Source organism: Acyrthosiphon pisum, chromosome A1, assembly GCF_005508785.2.
Source record: "Acyrthosiphon pisum isolate AL4f chromosome A1, pea_aphid_22Mar2018_4r6ur, whole genome shotgun sequence".
Taxonomy (NCBI): Eukaryota; Metazoa; Arthropoda; class Insecta; order Hemiptera; family Aphididae; genus Acyrthosiphon; species Acyrthosiphon pisum.
Window position 1 is genome coordinate 152,833,975 of NC_042494.1, and position 17,209 is coordinate 152,851,183.

At 32.6% G+C, this 17,209-nt stretch overlaps 1 protein-coding gene across 3 annotated transcripts; it reads left to right on the top strand.

Annotated features, from left to right (window-relative positions):
- Positions 1 to 323: 323 nt before the first annotated feature.
- On the top strand, positions 324 to 13,787 carry LOC100573672 (valacyclovir hydrolase). Of its 3 annotated transcripts, none has more exons than XM_029488610.1 (6): positions 324 to 1,930; positions 2,018 to 2,106; positions 8,492 to 8,585; positions 8,713 to 8,876; positions 9,798 to 10,207; positions 13,428 to 13,787. In XM_029488610.1, exons 2-6 carry the CDS (start codon positions 2,074 to 2,076, stop codon positions 13,522 to 13,524), a joined length of 798 nt encoding a protein of 265 aa, XP_029344470.1. In that variant the 5' UTR covers positions 324 to 1,930; positions 2,018 to 2,073; the 3' UTR covers positions 13,525 to 13,787. The 3 variants fall into 3 exon arrangements, with proteins under 3 accessions (XP_029344470.1, XP_029344469.1, XP_029344468.1); XM_029488609.1 differs by having other exon boundaries at positions 324 to 444; positions 1,793 to 2,106; XM_029488608.1 differs by having other exon boundaries at positions 324 to 2,106.
- The last annotated feature ends 3,422 nt before the right edge of the window (positions 13,788 to 17,209 follow it).

Sequence of the window (17,209 nt, forward strand, 5' to 3'; positions counted from 1 at the left end):
AGTGCTTATAAAAAAATTGTGACTATGGATTTTTAATTTTTTTCATCTGCCTTTGAAACAATATACTAGGATACTATACTATACTCAATCTATACTCAATATTGAAAGACAACAAACAAATTATATTAACATAGAAAATATAATTGACAATTTTGCAAGCAGAAAAGCAAGAAAAATAAATTTTTCAGTATTTATTTTTGAGTTGACTGTTAATGTATGGTATGTTCAATTTATTTGTTATTTAATAATTATTTATATTTAAAATGAATAAAAAAAGGCTACAAATTATTACATTTATTTATTTGTAAATTTATAGGTACCTAAAATTCCAAAGTATATGTTTTCAAATTTGGAAAAATTAATTTTCAATTTTCAAGAGTGAGGAGGGAGCCATTCATTTTATTTACACACGGGCCCAAATTGGTGTAGTTGTGGCACTGTGAGGTACACTAAAACTGAGATACACTTGATATAATATTATAGCGTATTTTCTACATAGGATTTACTGCATAAAAATAGTGCACACGGACTAAGCCGGGTTAATCTACTAGTATTATATAAGTGTATTTGGTTTCAAAACAATAAAGTATAATTGAGATTTCTTCAAAATTGAATTAATATTGCTTGCTCGAATTGTAATGAAGACTAACCTGACTAAGTAAAATTCAAGCAATAAGGAAATAATTAATTCAAGAATAAATAATTCTAACTTATATTTACTTATTTTTTAATTAGAATCACTTACTTGTACATCTATGTTGTGCAACATACCACGAAAAATATAAAATTACATTGTGTTGCTGCATGTTTAAATGTCCAGGGAGTTTTTTACCTACACCTAATATAGAAAAATCAAAAATATTAAAATTGGCAAACCTCATATTCTAACACAAAATGGGATTCAAGCTACTAAATGTTTGAATGAGATAAAATTTGGAGTGGGGAGAGCTGTACACATGTAGCTCATTTTTTTAACTGAAAAAATTTAATACATTATTAAATAAACATACAATATATTATACAAATATATAAATTCTTATAAATATTTATAAATAGTTGTTGTATGGGATTGGAGGATCTATCTCCCTCATTATCTTATTTTGACCACCGCCGCAGGTAACAATAGAAGTCTGCCAACGCCTGATTTCACAATCAAAATATGACCAAATTTAAAGGCATTGCATACAAGTTCATAGGCGTGCCTACGGTGGCATCCTAGGGTACTTGGGCTGCCCCTGCAATTTTTGAAAAATGCCGGTCTACCGAGTTTTAAGTCAGAAGGGTTACAACATTTTTTTTTTTAACTTGGTTTTTTTGTGGTTATTGTTATAATTACCATATACTTACAAAGATTGATTTCCTGACTTCCGAATTGGAAAAACCTACTATAAAGACTTGAGACAGACGACGACGGTACAGTACCTACGCATCTAGGTACTATTGATATTATTGTAGAATTATTTTTGATTTGTAGCTAGGTGGACAGTAGGCGGTGTAGGTAATCCAAGGCTGTGGATGAATAATATTTCTGAAGTTACTATAGATTATTTTTGTAAATAGATAATTTAGACTTTTTTTAAATGATGTAAATATTTCATTGTGGAGGGGGGGAGCTTAACAAAATACGGCTTTGGGTGTATAGGGCTTTTTTTACTTCATTAAGAAGGTAGCGCTGGTTATTAGCTAGGCTGCCCTTGCCGATTAAGTCTAGTCACGCCTATGCACAAGTCTTATATTTTTATAATTTCTTTTTAATTATTAATAAACCATCCTATTTGAATGGTACTCACAGGTTGACCTCTCGAGCACCACTCAATCCAGAAACCAGTTTTCAAACAAGACACCGAATACTGGTCAGTGGTCACATCTAAATCAGCCGTGTTCGACGCTTTGGCAAACGGCAGTCGGCACTAGAGCCCAGCAACCAAGTGTGAGAATAGCTGTTCCTTATCATTACTATACATTATCATCACAGTTTGTTCTGTCTTATTATAAGGTTGTCGTATAATATTTACAGAACACACAAACGAATTGTTTTTATTTTTAAATAAAACTGAATCGTTTGCGTATGCGATGGATCAACGGCCTACAGTTTCAACAGATTTGGTAATTATAAACATATTTTATTATTAAATGTATTGAGCTTAAGTCCTTGAACAGTTGGGTCTCGTGGCATAATATATATTATGTTATATACCTAACCCCGCACGTATTATATGGAGTTTTGCATTAAATTATAATGTGTATTGGCAATATATTATTTTATTTATGAGATTATTATTATACCAGTATATATTTCTCAGAAATAATTAATGTATTTAATAACTATTGGCAGAAATTTTACTTACCGAAACAATACAAAAATATGTCGAAACAATGATATTAGATAACCTGAGGTATAATGGCGCATGGGGAAAAATGAACTATTAAGTATAAGTAATTTAATAATTGCTATCTGGTCAAAAACTTTTGTTATTATGATTATGTTATTAAAGCCAAATGCGATAAAATATTTTTTTTCAGCAGTTGATGAAGTTTTGGCGGCAATATGAGGCAAAGTATTAATTGTATTCATCTGATATAATATTTGAGTAGTATAGAAGTAGTAATGTGTACTATATAACGGCACGTTAGGTGTTGCTTTTATACATATTCGTTTAGTACAAGTAGTTGACTAAACGTCAATACCAGTAAAATATTAATATGATAACAATTGAATATACTATACAATACTGTTTATGCAGAAAATCATTTTTAGGTAAAATGGCTTAGTGGGTTTTCGGGTAAAAGTGCACAGTATTTCTTACATGATTATTGATTACCTACTATTATAAACATTTAATTTTTCTGGCTTTAAATTAATGTCTAAAAATTTAAATATATCTATTTATTTATTAATTTATTTGAACTAATAGGTACATTATAATATAATGTAAATTATATATTATTATCTATGATCATTGATTATACATAGTGTGGTGATTTAGTGCACGTATCACCACTTTGCTCCCACTCCACTCGTTACCATCCGCTGCGCGGTACCAATAATACCGTTATTATTTTATATTCGTGATTTATTTTATTTATACAACTTCCGTGATTTTTATATTAATATTCTTTTGTAACTCGATCTCGCGTCTCCCATTGGCGACGCCAAGCCACTCGTCCCGCGACAAGCACGACGGGGCCGCACCACCGGCCGGCTTCGTTCTCTTTGCTCACAGCCCTCGACCGAGCCACACGCATGATATAAACAACATGGTATGATCGCAAAAGTCCAGATTTGGTCCAAGCTCGCGCAATACGTCACTTGCTTACCCGTGTTATCATATTGTCATTAAATTATTATTACTATACACTATGCTACGTCACGTGCTTACCGAAGGATCTGACCGTCAAAAAGTTACGATCATACATTCATACCTTGTTTTTATATCATGGCCACACGCGTTCCGAGTAATTCGCTCTCTTCCGACGTCATGTCTCCCGACCAGCCGAATAGCGATACGACCTCGTACGGTCATCGCAACGACCTCCGCTCGTCTCGTCTCCGGACCCATGTCCCGACGGCGACCCGTCTCCTCGACGTACCCGACGCTCCCTCGATCGCGTGTGCATCGAGCACCCACGATTCCGTCGACACGAACGACCGGAATGACCGAATGACCGAAAGCTCTAATATGTACCTACTTACTCTCGTACTGCGTACGACCAACGTGCATGTTATGAAGCGCTTACAATAAACGATCTCGACGCAACGCGTCACAACCAATTCTGTGTTTAATCCATTTACTACCTGTGTACCTTAAAACCTTCTGCAACGGAGTCAGACAACAAACGTATGTTGGTAAGTGCGGTTGTTATCACGGCAGCAACAACTTCATCTCCACGCCAACGGCAACCACACTTGTACCACAATAGTATAGATTGCTCACTGGTCGTGATTTTGCGTTGCGCTAAATTTTAGTTCATTTATTAACGATAGATAGCGTTAATAGTCGTAATTAAAATAATAATTCGTCGGCGGTATAGCTGCTGCGTTATTGCAGCCTGCAGGTCAATATAAATATTGGTATTGGTAGCGGTAAAATACTAAAATGTAGCCGAATACAAATTACCAATACCGCAGCGGCACCATCAAGACAATATAATTTATCCGTATAATAAGATAAACTATAATAATTAATAAAGTATGAGAGGGGGGGTGAGAGGGTAATTTAAACATTTATTATTCTATTATTTTTTTATTATTACTGTATTCGCGTTGTTCTATTAAACGTCTTCGGGTTGTTAACGCCGATAAGGGATTCTAATTCAACGTTGCCAAATTTAACCATACACATGTTGTCATTTAATAATAATAATATATATTTTACATTTTTCATGACGTATGAATAATTATCATTGAGTAGTAATATTGTAATACATACCTACCTACAGTCATAGATAATATAAGAATGGATAGGACATGCCTATACCAGTTCCATATGAGGCCGTGTGCTTTTTTGGGGAAGAGAGAAAGTAAACAGAGAAAGACAATATGAGGCTTTTTGAGGTTATGTGCAAAACTGTTTTATTAAATAATAATGAATAAATATGATAGTCAGTTATATTTAGATATTTGTCAGTTTGTATTTTGATTGTTTTGCCACCTGTACCTGGAAAATTGAAATTGGAAAATAATATTTTAACAAAATAAAATTATGTTATTTAATATTCATTATTATTTATCAATTATCACATCAATATTCGCCCCATATAACCTTAAAATAGTATCACTAAATTTTCATGTGATAAGTTCTTATGTCCTATCCATTCTTATATTATCTATGCCTACAGTATATATATTTTTTGTATGTATTTTAAAAAGTACTCAACCAATTTTAGTCTAGTTTTCAGTTTTCACTCATGGGTTGGCCTAGGTCTCAGGGAAGGTTCTAATGTGTAATATACCTTTAAAAAATTATTTGGAGTGCCGAAAATAATAAAAATATAAATAATTAAATGCTGTTCATTGTTAATCGCATCACTTTAGATGATGCGGGATCAATTGGGCTCATTTTTTTTTTAAATCTTCGGAATAGTTTGAATAAGGTTTTAAAGAAAGACAAATTGGAATAGATGCCCTGTAAATAAAAAAATTCTGGGAAAACTGAAAGTGCTTTATTGACCATCTAGTTGACCAACGTAGAGCTTCTTAAACTATGATATTATAACTTTCGCTATTTTTTAGCCATGAGATATTTTCGATTTTTATTAATTTTTTTTGTAAAGTAAGTTATGAGCACCTATTTCAATATGTACAAAGCTGTATAAAAAAAGCCTGTTCTTTTATATAAGTATATAAGGATAATCATAAGAAATAAAAATGGTGAATTATGTAATTTTAATTTATATATTGTGTGCCAAGTGCAAACACATTCTCATTGACTCCTTGGCCCTTGCGACTTGTCTCAAGTGGATGGCTGGATAGGTATAATTGCCATCGAGACTGCCATAGTACTATATCAAAGAAACAAAAAGTCTTAATAAATATACACACGTGTCTTTAATACAGTGTACAATACTACAAAGTAGAATGTAGAAAGTACAATGCGACTCGTACACTTTTTTTAAAAATAAATACCTACGTATAGTATGTTACTAATAAGTAGATTAGTAGATAACTAATAACTCGCACAATAAGTAATAACGTCAACTGCCATCGTTTATTATTTTATTCATTGTTGTAAAAAATTGTCGTTGTAGTTAATAATTCGTAAAAATTTTTCTTTTTAGAACTAAGATTTTAAAATGTAATACAAGATTCCTTATAGGATAATCTACCTTTATCAAAAAAAAAATGTCTATAAGAAACTAAAATTAAATTTTTATGAGCGTTTGAAATTCATATTTTTACAACATTTGATATTCACTCGATTTGTTACGTAACGATTTTCTTATTTTGTTGTAATTGGAAAACGAATGACTGTAGAAACTTGAAAATTTCACTAAACGTTTATATTAGCATTTTATATATACGATAAAATTTTGAAAGTAATTTGACTCTTTTCGAGCTGTTTACGGACATTGTAAGTTTTCAATTTTTTTAGTTTTTTTTTCTATAAATATCGATAAAGTTTTATCTATTGGGCCAAAAAGTGTAAAAAATCTCCCAGGGATTTGTATCTATCTGTGAGCAGAGGTCCCTCCATCTTTGCTCTTTGGAATTTCGAATCTCCCTTCTAAGGTCCTTCCTTGCCGCTGCAAAGTTTGTCTTGGCCTCCACAGATCCCTCCGTGGCTTCCACTCTGGCGAAGGTAGGGGTGTCCCCGACGTTAGCGAGGATGAGGTCCAGACTTGTTGCCAAGTCCGAAAACATTTCTCCTCTCGGATTGTTAGTCCGAGACCCCCATTCGACGTTCCAGGCATTGAAGTCACCCGCCACAATGAGTCTATTGTCTCCTGCAGCGCGGATGGCCTGCTCGAGGTCCGTAAGAAAGTCCTCGAACTCAGACAAGGTGGTGCCAGGTCTCCAATAGCAACTAAATATGGTAAAATCCCTGAGTCTTATCCAAGCGAAACCATTTCCAGAGCCAGAGTCATCGTGGATGAATCCAGTGTCAGAGGTGGTGTCGACTGAGGCCTTGCGATCGAGACTAAATATTGTCCTGCCTCCGCCGTCTCCCCTTGCGAAGGGCTCGCTCACGACGAGGACATCGATGTTCCTCTGGGCGGCCGTTTGGTCCAGGAGCTGTTGGGCGGCCCAGCATCCATTCAGATTGACTTGCAGGAGGTTAATCATTACAGCGGTTGTTTGAGCGCCAGGACTCAGCTGCGCGCTTGGCGCCGCAGGCAGCGGACCCAGGTCTGTGAGGACCCAGCATCAGTCCAGCGCGGTCGCAGGCGAGGCATTTGTCGGAAGGGCACTTCTTCTCCTTGTGGGACTTGTCCCCGCATTTGCGGCAGGAGTCACTCATGTCAGGGCCGGAGCATCTGCCCCGAGAGTGCCCGAAGCCATGGCACTTGATGGCTTCTGGGCGACGGATCCTGAAACGGCAGTTCGTCCAGCCTACTCTGACGCGACTGACCTCCGTGAGTTTCACCGATCTGGGTACTCTGACCTTCGCAACTTGCTGACCATTTGTGAGTCTCCACATGGAGGTGACAGAGATATCGTCGCAAGCGGCAGCTACTTTGGCGTCTCCTTTGCTCGCTTCAAGGATGGCTTTTTTGACCGAGGCCAGAACTGCGTCGGCAATTGAGGTGGGTTCCAGCCAATGACCTCCATGTCTACGCTTGCTCCAGACTGAGTAACAGAGGTTTGAACACCGGTGACTTTGTCGGTCAGAGCCTTAAGGAAGGGAGCCGCAGCTTCCCTGAACTTAATACTCTTGCCCAGATCTACCACGACATCACCCCCTCTAGTCTTGCGGATCCCATTGATGGTTGCCCGTAGTCGTCAGGGTTGACGCCCGACTGCTGCAGGGACCTGACTGTGTCCTCATAGGTGGCGCCCGCTGGGACTTTCACTATGAGAGCTGCGCTCCGGAGGGGGGGAAGTTTCCTCGGTGTGGGGTTCGATGTAGGGAGTGAGGGAAAGGCCTCTTTGGTGCTTTTGTTCGTTGCTTTCCTCCCTACTACTTCGGACCACTGCCCTTCTGTCGCGGTCTTGGGAGCAGAGGTGCCTTCGGCGGAGGAGGGGGAGGGCCCTAATAATACACAGGACCTAGTAAACACTAGTACACTGACAGTCAACACTAGTGCTCATCTAACGGCAGTATCCGGAACTATTTTAACAGCTAGCGCCAATCTATGTGAAATTCCGCCAGTGAGCAATCTATACTATGTATAATCAATGCTATGATTTATTAACAAATGATTAAATAATATTATATAATATTTATTGAATAATTATACTTAAAAAAATTACTTTGACTTAGTATTTAATACTAATACCGTATTAATTATATATTATATTAGGGACTTTTATAATATTATACATACATATTATATACCGTAATTTACGGTATATTTATATCTTACTATTTGATAAAAATATAATAGGTAACAATCTTTAAATAAAATAGATTTTTTTTGAATTAATTTAGCATGAGGCCAATTACCCCATTAGGTGAGCATTTGTTATAATTTCTAATTATTTAGAATTTTTGGTATTTGCTTTAGTAAAATTAACTTTTGACCGGAAAATTGAAATCTACATAATATTTATAATAGGGAAACAATATAACAATATTTCTAAAACGTGTATATGCTACCACATAACTGCAGCTGTTAAATGTTAGGCGCGCCATTGTACCCCAGGTTACTTAAAAAGAAATAACTACTGGTTTCACATTGTGAAATCTACGTAATAATTATATTATAATTACGCAACAATTTCATATACCAATTAAATTTCCTATTTTACCGAAATATCTTTTGAGATATTTATTTGACAGACTACAACAAAAGTTAAACTTTTCAACAAATTCTCGTTATGTACATATAGAATTCGACGAAAATCAAAGTCAAAGGTTTCGAGGTAAACTACATTAAAGTTGGAAACGGACCACAAAAATTGTTGATATTTCCTGGAGTTCTAGGTACGTTTATACAATAATATAATATTTATCTTGGTCCACTACTCAATGGTTTTACCATATTATGTGGTTTGCCGATATTTAATTTTTCCACTGTGATATTATTATAATGCATAATTTATTTCTCTAGGTCAAATAAGTGATTTTAGGCCGCTGACGGAAAACCTCGATGGAGACAAATATACGATATACGTATGGGAGCCTCCGGGCTACGGTCGAAGTCGACCACCGGGCAAAGACCTGTCGCCGGGATTCTTGTACCGCGACGCCGATTGCGCCATTACGCTTATGGAGGTAAAGTATATACGAGTATTATTAGTTATTACTCGAGTAGTCTACACGATGGCCGGCAACGATGATGGTATAACAGTGACTGACGAATCTTGGAAAAAAATCTCCTAAGTTTGCTTTGTCGAGTTTGCTAAATTTACTTATAATATAAAAACACAGGTTTTTTCATAGTAATCTTATGTTCAAGTTTGGATGAATATTCACACTGACAAACCGTCTCCACTCTCCGCTCAGAATCATTTTTCGTATACAATGATATTATATCATTGAATTCAAATTTGATACCATCCATTATACAGTGACCCACTTGTAACCTACTGTACAGCAGATCGACATTCACTTACCTACCTTTTTTTATTTTTTTATATTTAAAATGAATTAAATATTTATACACTTTTCCTCGTCTAGATACTGTTATTAATTATTAGTTATTACTTATGAATTATAATTATAAAATTCATTAATTTTAAAAATATTAACTCATCTAAAACATTACATTCTTTAATATCACTGTTATATTTGTCATATTGAGATTCTATTTACTGTACTATTATTACTAAAGGGCACCTGCCACCTACCCGTATTTAAATAAATAAATAATTATTTATATAGCAATATCATATACCTAAAATAATTATATTTTTTTATTACTACTATAATTATTTTTATTTCATGCAGAACTGAGATCTGACTTAGATAATATAATAATTATTATTATTCAAATTTTGTATTGTTTTATTATTACCTATTCATTATTATTTTTTAAACTTGTACAGCTGTATCCAACAGTTAAGTATAGATTTGGGGATTTTTGTTTCCTATTAATTTTTTATCCGGGGGGTTTTTTCCAGGGATTTTTTATCCGGGGGTTTTTTTCCGATTGCCGCGACTGACTGATCGTTGTTTTCTCTGACTCGGCCGCAGGCGTTGGGTATCGACAGGTGTTCGATGTTGGGCTGGTGCAACGGCGGGTGCACCGCGATGATCGCGGCGTCCAGGGCCGCAGATCGGGTCGACAAGCTGGTGGTATGGAACTGCAACGCTTACGTCACGGCCAGAGACCTCGAGTTTTACGAGACGATACGCGACGTCCGCGACTGGCCTGAAGGTAGGAGAGTTCCGCAGTTCGAAACGTATGGCGAGGAATACGTGTCGGACACTTGGCACGGGTGGATAGACGCGTTCCGGAAAATTCTCGACGAGCACGGCGGCGACGTGTGCCGCGGCGCACTGGCCAAGATAAACGCACCCACGCTCATCGTGCACGGTGCAAAAGATGAGTTCGTACCGGTCGAGCACGGTGTATATCTGCACGAAAACATCAAGCGCTCGACGTGAGTATATGTACCGGTTATCTGGTATAAAATTATTATCGTGTTGCAAACACAACAGGTATATAGTCCTATACAGGTTTTAATTTGTTAAAAATTTAAAATACATTGACGCAATTTTTTTATAATCCTTTAGAGTTCAATTTTTGACATTTATTAAATTTAAAACTTAAAAAAGGTGAGTAAGTGTATGTCGCTCTGCTGTACAGTAGGTTGCAAGTGGGCCACTGTATAATGGATAGTATTAAATTTGAATTCAATGATATAATATCACTGTATAAGAAAAACGATTCTGAGCGGAGACGATTTGTCAGTCTAGTTATTAGACAAACATATTATAGGTATACTTACCTATAGTAATAAAAAAAAATTGACTATAGGCTATAATAGGTATCAACAATAAATTCCAAATTAATCATATCACAATATCCATTAGGTAACGTGTTATACATCAAACAACAAAACCGTAGTACTATCATAGATATATAATATAGTATACTTTTAGAAGTTTTCAAAGTACCCACAAATAATATTATACAATCACAACAAAATAACTAAAATAGTTATTCCAGGTTTTTTAATATATAATTTCGTCCAAATTTGAACTTAAAATGACTATAAAAATAAACTGTACTTATGTATTTCTTAGAATTTTTGGTAACAGAATTAAATATTTACGTGAAATCTTGTTTTAAATTTTCAATCCATAGATATAAAAGTTGAACATTTTATAAATTTTTAACTACAAAATAATTATTCAATTTTAAATTTGATACATTTTGTCAAAATTCGATCTTTAAATGCTTATAAAAAAAAATTGTGCTTATGTATTTTTAATATTTTTCAACTGCTATTGTAACAATGTATCAGGAGCTTTGTATTAATTGTTTACACTTTTTGGCCCAATAGATAAAACTTTATCGATATTAATAGAAAAAAAAAACTAAAAAAATTTAAAACTTACAATGTCCGTAAACAGCTCGAAAAGAGTCAAATTACTTTCAAAATTTTATCGTATATATAAAATGCTAATATAAACGTTCAGTGAAATTTTCAAGTTTCTAGTGTTTCTACAGTCATTCGTTTTTTAATTACAACAAAATAAGAAAATCGTCTCATGAGAAATCGAGCAAATATCAAATGTTGTAAAAATATGAATTTCAAACGCTCATAAAAATTTAATTTGAGTTTCTTATAGACATTTTTTTTTTTGATAAAGGTAGATTATCCTATAAGGAATATTGTATCACATTTTAAAATCTTAGTTCTAAAAAGAAAAATTTTTACGAATTATAACCTCAACATAATTAGGTAATTTTCGTGATTTTTCCATATTTTGTCAATTTTTGAACTTTAAATACTAATAAAAAAAAAACTGTGACTAAGGATTTTTAATATTTTTCAAATGTCATTGTAACAATATAGTAGGAGCCTTGTATTAAATTTTCAAGTATTTTTACTCAACAAATAATGTTTTATTTACATTCATAGAAAAAAAAACTAATTAAACTGGAAACTGGAATTGTCCGTAAACAGCTCAAAACAAATCAAAATATTTTGAAAAATTTATCATGTCTAGAAAATGGAAATATAAACTACCAGTGAAAATTTTATGTATCTACAGTCGTTCGTTTTAAAGTTACACCAAAAACCAAAATCAATTTCTCGAAAACAGATTTTGCGTAAAAATTCCCGTTTTTCCCATAATTTTTCTTTGTTTTCACGGCGCTTTTGAAAACTATTGGAAAAATTTTACTTTTGACCCCCCCCCAAAGTACCAACTAGATTCATTTTCCTATCAGAAAAGGTACTGTTGAAGAAAATCCAAGCACTTTTACTGCCCTAAAAAGTGATGGCAGACACAAAAAAAAATAAAAAAAAAAATACACACATCATTGTAAAATCAATACATTCGTCGTTTCACTCAGAATCTAAAATGATTTTATAGTTAAAATTTTATAAAATGTTCAACGCAAAATGTATAACTGAGGATTGAACGTTTAAAACAAGGTTCTCCACTCAAGTAGTGTATTCTGACTATTCTGTAACCAAAAAATCTCAAAAATATAAAAAACGCAGTTTTTTTTTTTGTAGTTATTTTATAATCAAATTTGAACGAAATGATATCTTAAATAACCTAGAATATTATAATAATTGTAATTTTATAATATTAATTCAATTTACCGGTTACCGTATTAATAAGAAGTAATAACTATATACATATAATATAAAATATCCACACTGACAAACCGTCACCTCTCAGGATTGTTTTTCTTAGGGTGGTGTCACACTACGACGGTTACGCCGCACGGCTAAACCGTCGACGTCAAACCGTCCGAAACATACTAGTGTCACACTACTACGGTTTTACCCATAAAAAGAAGGAATAAATAGGTTTTTTAACCCTCACTTTGCATCCAGTACTCAGTCAGTATAGACTGTGTTCTTATTGAAGAAGCGTGTGTGCTGTTCACCTTGTTTTGGAAATACAATGATATTATATCATTAAATTCAAATTTAATACCGTCCATGTATATACAGTGACCTGTTGTACAGCAGAGCGACATCCACTTGCCCACCTTTCTATTGTAGGTATTATATTACATGATTTAAATAACTGACTTTTAGATTCTGAGTGAAACGATGAATGTATTTTTTAAATGTATTGGTATAATGTACATTTTACAAATTTGTATTTTCATATTATTGCAAACATTTAATTATGATAATACAATTATAATGTACAATGTACAAACGAAGTTATTATAAACTTGAGAGAGTTTACATGAACACTTCAGGTAATACTTACGTAAACCCGGGAAATCAGTCCACAGATTTTTTGAAAGGGGGGATATGAAATTTTGACTATTCTCAGACCATATTATATGTATTCATTGCTTTATCATATATTTTATATGACAAAAATAAGCCAAAATAGGGGGGATATTATGAAACGCTCTTCACTCCATGACATCGCCCTCTTCGGCCACGCGGGAGAGCTTACATGTACCCATCAGGTCAGTTATTGGAGTAGACTCGGAAGAGACAAGAGTTTCCAGGTTATTAAAATCGGGAGTTTAGCCAATCAAACAATATTTCCTGTTGCGAATGCAATCCTGAATCTAATACAATACCTATTATATTATAATATACTGTACGCCTGTACCTACCTATTAACATAGTAACAATTTTCCAATAATAGATTTTGTATTTTTTATTGCAGACTTGAAATATTTCCAGATGGCAAGCATGTCTTACATTTTATGTCCACACACAAGTTCGTTTCGATTGTGGATAACTTTCTAAGCAGTAGTGCATAAATAACCACGATCACTTGCCACGCATTTAAAATCTATAATATTGTGAATGACTTAATATTACAAGAAGATATTAATTGTCGAGGCTTACACGTACATAATGTTATAACTTAATATTATATAAATTTAAAGTGAAATTACTTTAACTACTGTGAAGATCCAAGCAGATTTGTTAAACTCAACTTAATAATAATAAGCCATGATTAATTGGTAAATAACATTTTAATTTATCTTGTAATGTAATAGTTATATATTTACTTTAGAGATCACAAAATAAAATATATAGCATACTATAAATTAAAATTATGCAATAAATAATTTATATGTTATATAAATGTGCTTGGTTTGAAAACTATATATTAGTATATTGTTGAGACTTGTTCAAAATTGAATTACATTAAATTACATTTAATGAGGACTAAGTTAAACAATAAAAATATTGTTAAAACTTGATCACACGTTTAGAAAAACAATTTACAAGTATATATTTCTTATAAATTAATTTTGAATAAATTGTAAAAATGTTTAAATGTTTTGTTTTGTTAAAAATATTCCAAAATGTTTATTTATTAATGGGATCGCAGCACACGTGTTTTACTTCGGAATGTTCAATCTTAATTTTTTTTTATACAAATATGAACTCTTTAAATATCTAGGTTTTTTAGGAAGTCGACTTTAAATTTTCGATTTTAAAAGACCTTAAAATTTAGATTTTATTTTCAAAAATCCCATAAAATAATTGATTTTCATTTAATTTATAGTGATTCTCGGAAACACACACTAATTCATTTACTACTGACACATATACATAGCGAGAATATTTACATGAACACTTCAGGTACTACTTACGTTAACTGGGAGATCATAGCCCAGATTTTTGGAAAGTATAGGGATTTGAAATTTTGGCTATTCTCAGACCATATTATATGTAATCATGAGACATTTAAGCCAAATGAGGGGGGTACACGAGCATCACTATTTTTATGACCTCTCTTCGGCCCTGTGGGATAGTTTAGATGTACCCATCAGGTAGTATTGGAGTGGTCTCGGGAGAGTTAACCATCACAAAAGACGAGAGTTTCAGGTTATTAAAATCGGGAGAGTGTACAATCACCTAGGTAATCAAAAAATATTTCCTATGCAAATGCAGCCCCGAGTCCATGACAATACCTATTAGGCAGTGGTGGATTCAGGAGAGGGGCACGTAACTACGAGTATTATATAAATGAAAAATTAATTTAATAAGAATAATACTATTATCTATTAACTATTATTTATTATAATCATTATTGTTTAAAGTTTAAAGATAATAGTATGCAATATATATGTATTATTAATTAAAATTAAAATTATACAATTTATATGCCCCCCCTCTTATCAAAACATCGAAGATCCGCCCCTGCAGTATTAGGTATATTATATACTGTACGTCTGTATCTACCTATTAACAAGGCAAAAATTGCCTGATAATAGATTTTGTATTTTGTATTGCAGACTTGAAATATTTCCAGATGGCAAGCATTACATGCATTTGAAGTACCCTGAAAAATTTGTTTCGATAGTGGATATAACTTCCTTTCTTCTATGCAGTAGTGCATAGGGAACCACAATCACTTGCCATACATTTATAAGCTATATTGTGAATGTATTAATATGGCAAGAAGTTATTAAGTATTTAGTTATCATAAAATATAATGTTATAACTAAATGTCCTGTGGGTAATATTTAACACTATGAAAGCCTAAACATATTGTTATGTTATACCCTACAAGTCAATATCATAATAAGCCATGATCAATTGACTGACTTACTGACTGACTGATCATCAACTAACCGGAACCACCGAAGCTACAAATATGAAATTCTGTCAGACGGTCAGTAGTCTCGTTTTATGATGTAGAGTTCCACTAAGAAAAGACTTACTAAAATGCACTTTTTAAACAGGTCCTCAAACATTGATTTTTAGATAGAAGGTGGAAATTGAATTTTTTTACTTATAAATTGTTGCCATTGGTTACTCTGGCGATTAGGTGACAAGCATGCAAAAAATTGTCGGGTTTGCATTGGCTCGTTTAAATAAACTGTATTATATTATTAAGCCAAATGTATGTGTGTAGCTTATTTACTCAAAAACAGAACGTTTGAATATGAAAAAAATCTCAAAGATCATTTTTCGAGATATCAGAAAAGTTTAGAGAGTAAGTAGTTTAAACCACGTTAAAAATAAAGCAAGTGCAACATCCAATCCATGACTTGGTTCTAGTTCAAATAATTTTAAAAAAAACAAAGCTCGCAACTCTGAGTTTGATTTGTATCCGTGAACTGAAGTGGACTAAAACTGAGATACACTTATTATAATATAGCGTATTTTCTTTATAGGATTTACAGCATAAAAATAGTGCACACGGACTAAGCCGGGTTAATCAGCAAGTATTATATACATTATACATGTATTTAGTTTGAAAGCTTTAAAAAATTATTGAGATTTCTTCAAAATTGAATTAATATTGCTTGCTCAAAATGTAATGAAGACTAAACTGACTAAGTAAAATACAAGGAATAAGAAAATAAATAATTAACAAGGAAAAAAAATTCTAACTTATGTCTACTAATTTTAAATTAGAATGATATCACTTACATCTATGTTGCAGACTTGAAATATTTCCTGATGGCAGGCATTTCTTACAATTTACGTGCACTGAAAAGTTTGTTTCAATAGTAGATAACTTTCTTACTACCAAGCAGTAGTACATAGATAAACATAATCACTTTCCATATATTTAAAAGCTACAGGTATAATGAATAACTTAATATTACAAGAAGCCTGAAGAAGGTATTAAGTGTCGACACCTAAACGTGCGAGGCATACACGTAACTAATGTCATTACTTAATATAATTATTATACAAGTTTACTGTAAAATTACATTAACTACTATGAAAATCTAAATAGATTTGTTAAATACGATAAAACAATAACAGTAAGCCATGATTAATTGATAAATAACATTTTATTTTCATTTGGAATGTAATAGTTGTATTTTTAATTTATAGATCACAAAATAAGAAATACGGCATACTATAAAATTAAAAGTATGCAATAAATAATTTATACATAATATATATTATAAAAATGTGTTTGGTTTCAAAGCATTAGTATATTGTTGAGATTTTTTTAAAATTGAATTAATATTGCTTTAATTACATTTAATGAGGTCTAAGTAAAACAATTAAAAGATAGTTTAAATTTGATCACACGTTTAGAAAAACATTAAATGTATACATATTATAAATTATTATATTTCTTAAAAACTCAATAATTTGAATAAATTGTAAGCATGTATAAATGTTTTGTTTTGTAAATATATTCCATAATATTTATATTTTATTAATAATAGTGAACCTCATTTTTTTTTTATCACAGAAATAAAATAAAATTGTGATTTATTTTTTTATCAATTATAATGGGATTCATAACAATTAACAATTCTAGTAGGTAACTTAAATAAAAATAATAAAAAATGTATAATACTATGTCTTAACTCATAGAACACTGTGATATTTGAGTTCAAATATGTTTTAAAAGAATAGCAAACTTGTTGGAGTGTAAAGTGCAACTCCAAATCCAAAAATGTGACAAGTGTGACCACACAATGTGATGTAAAAACATAATAGAACTTTTAGTTAAAA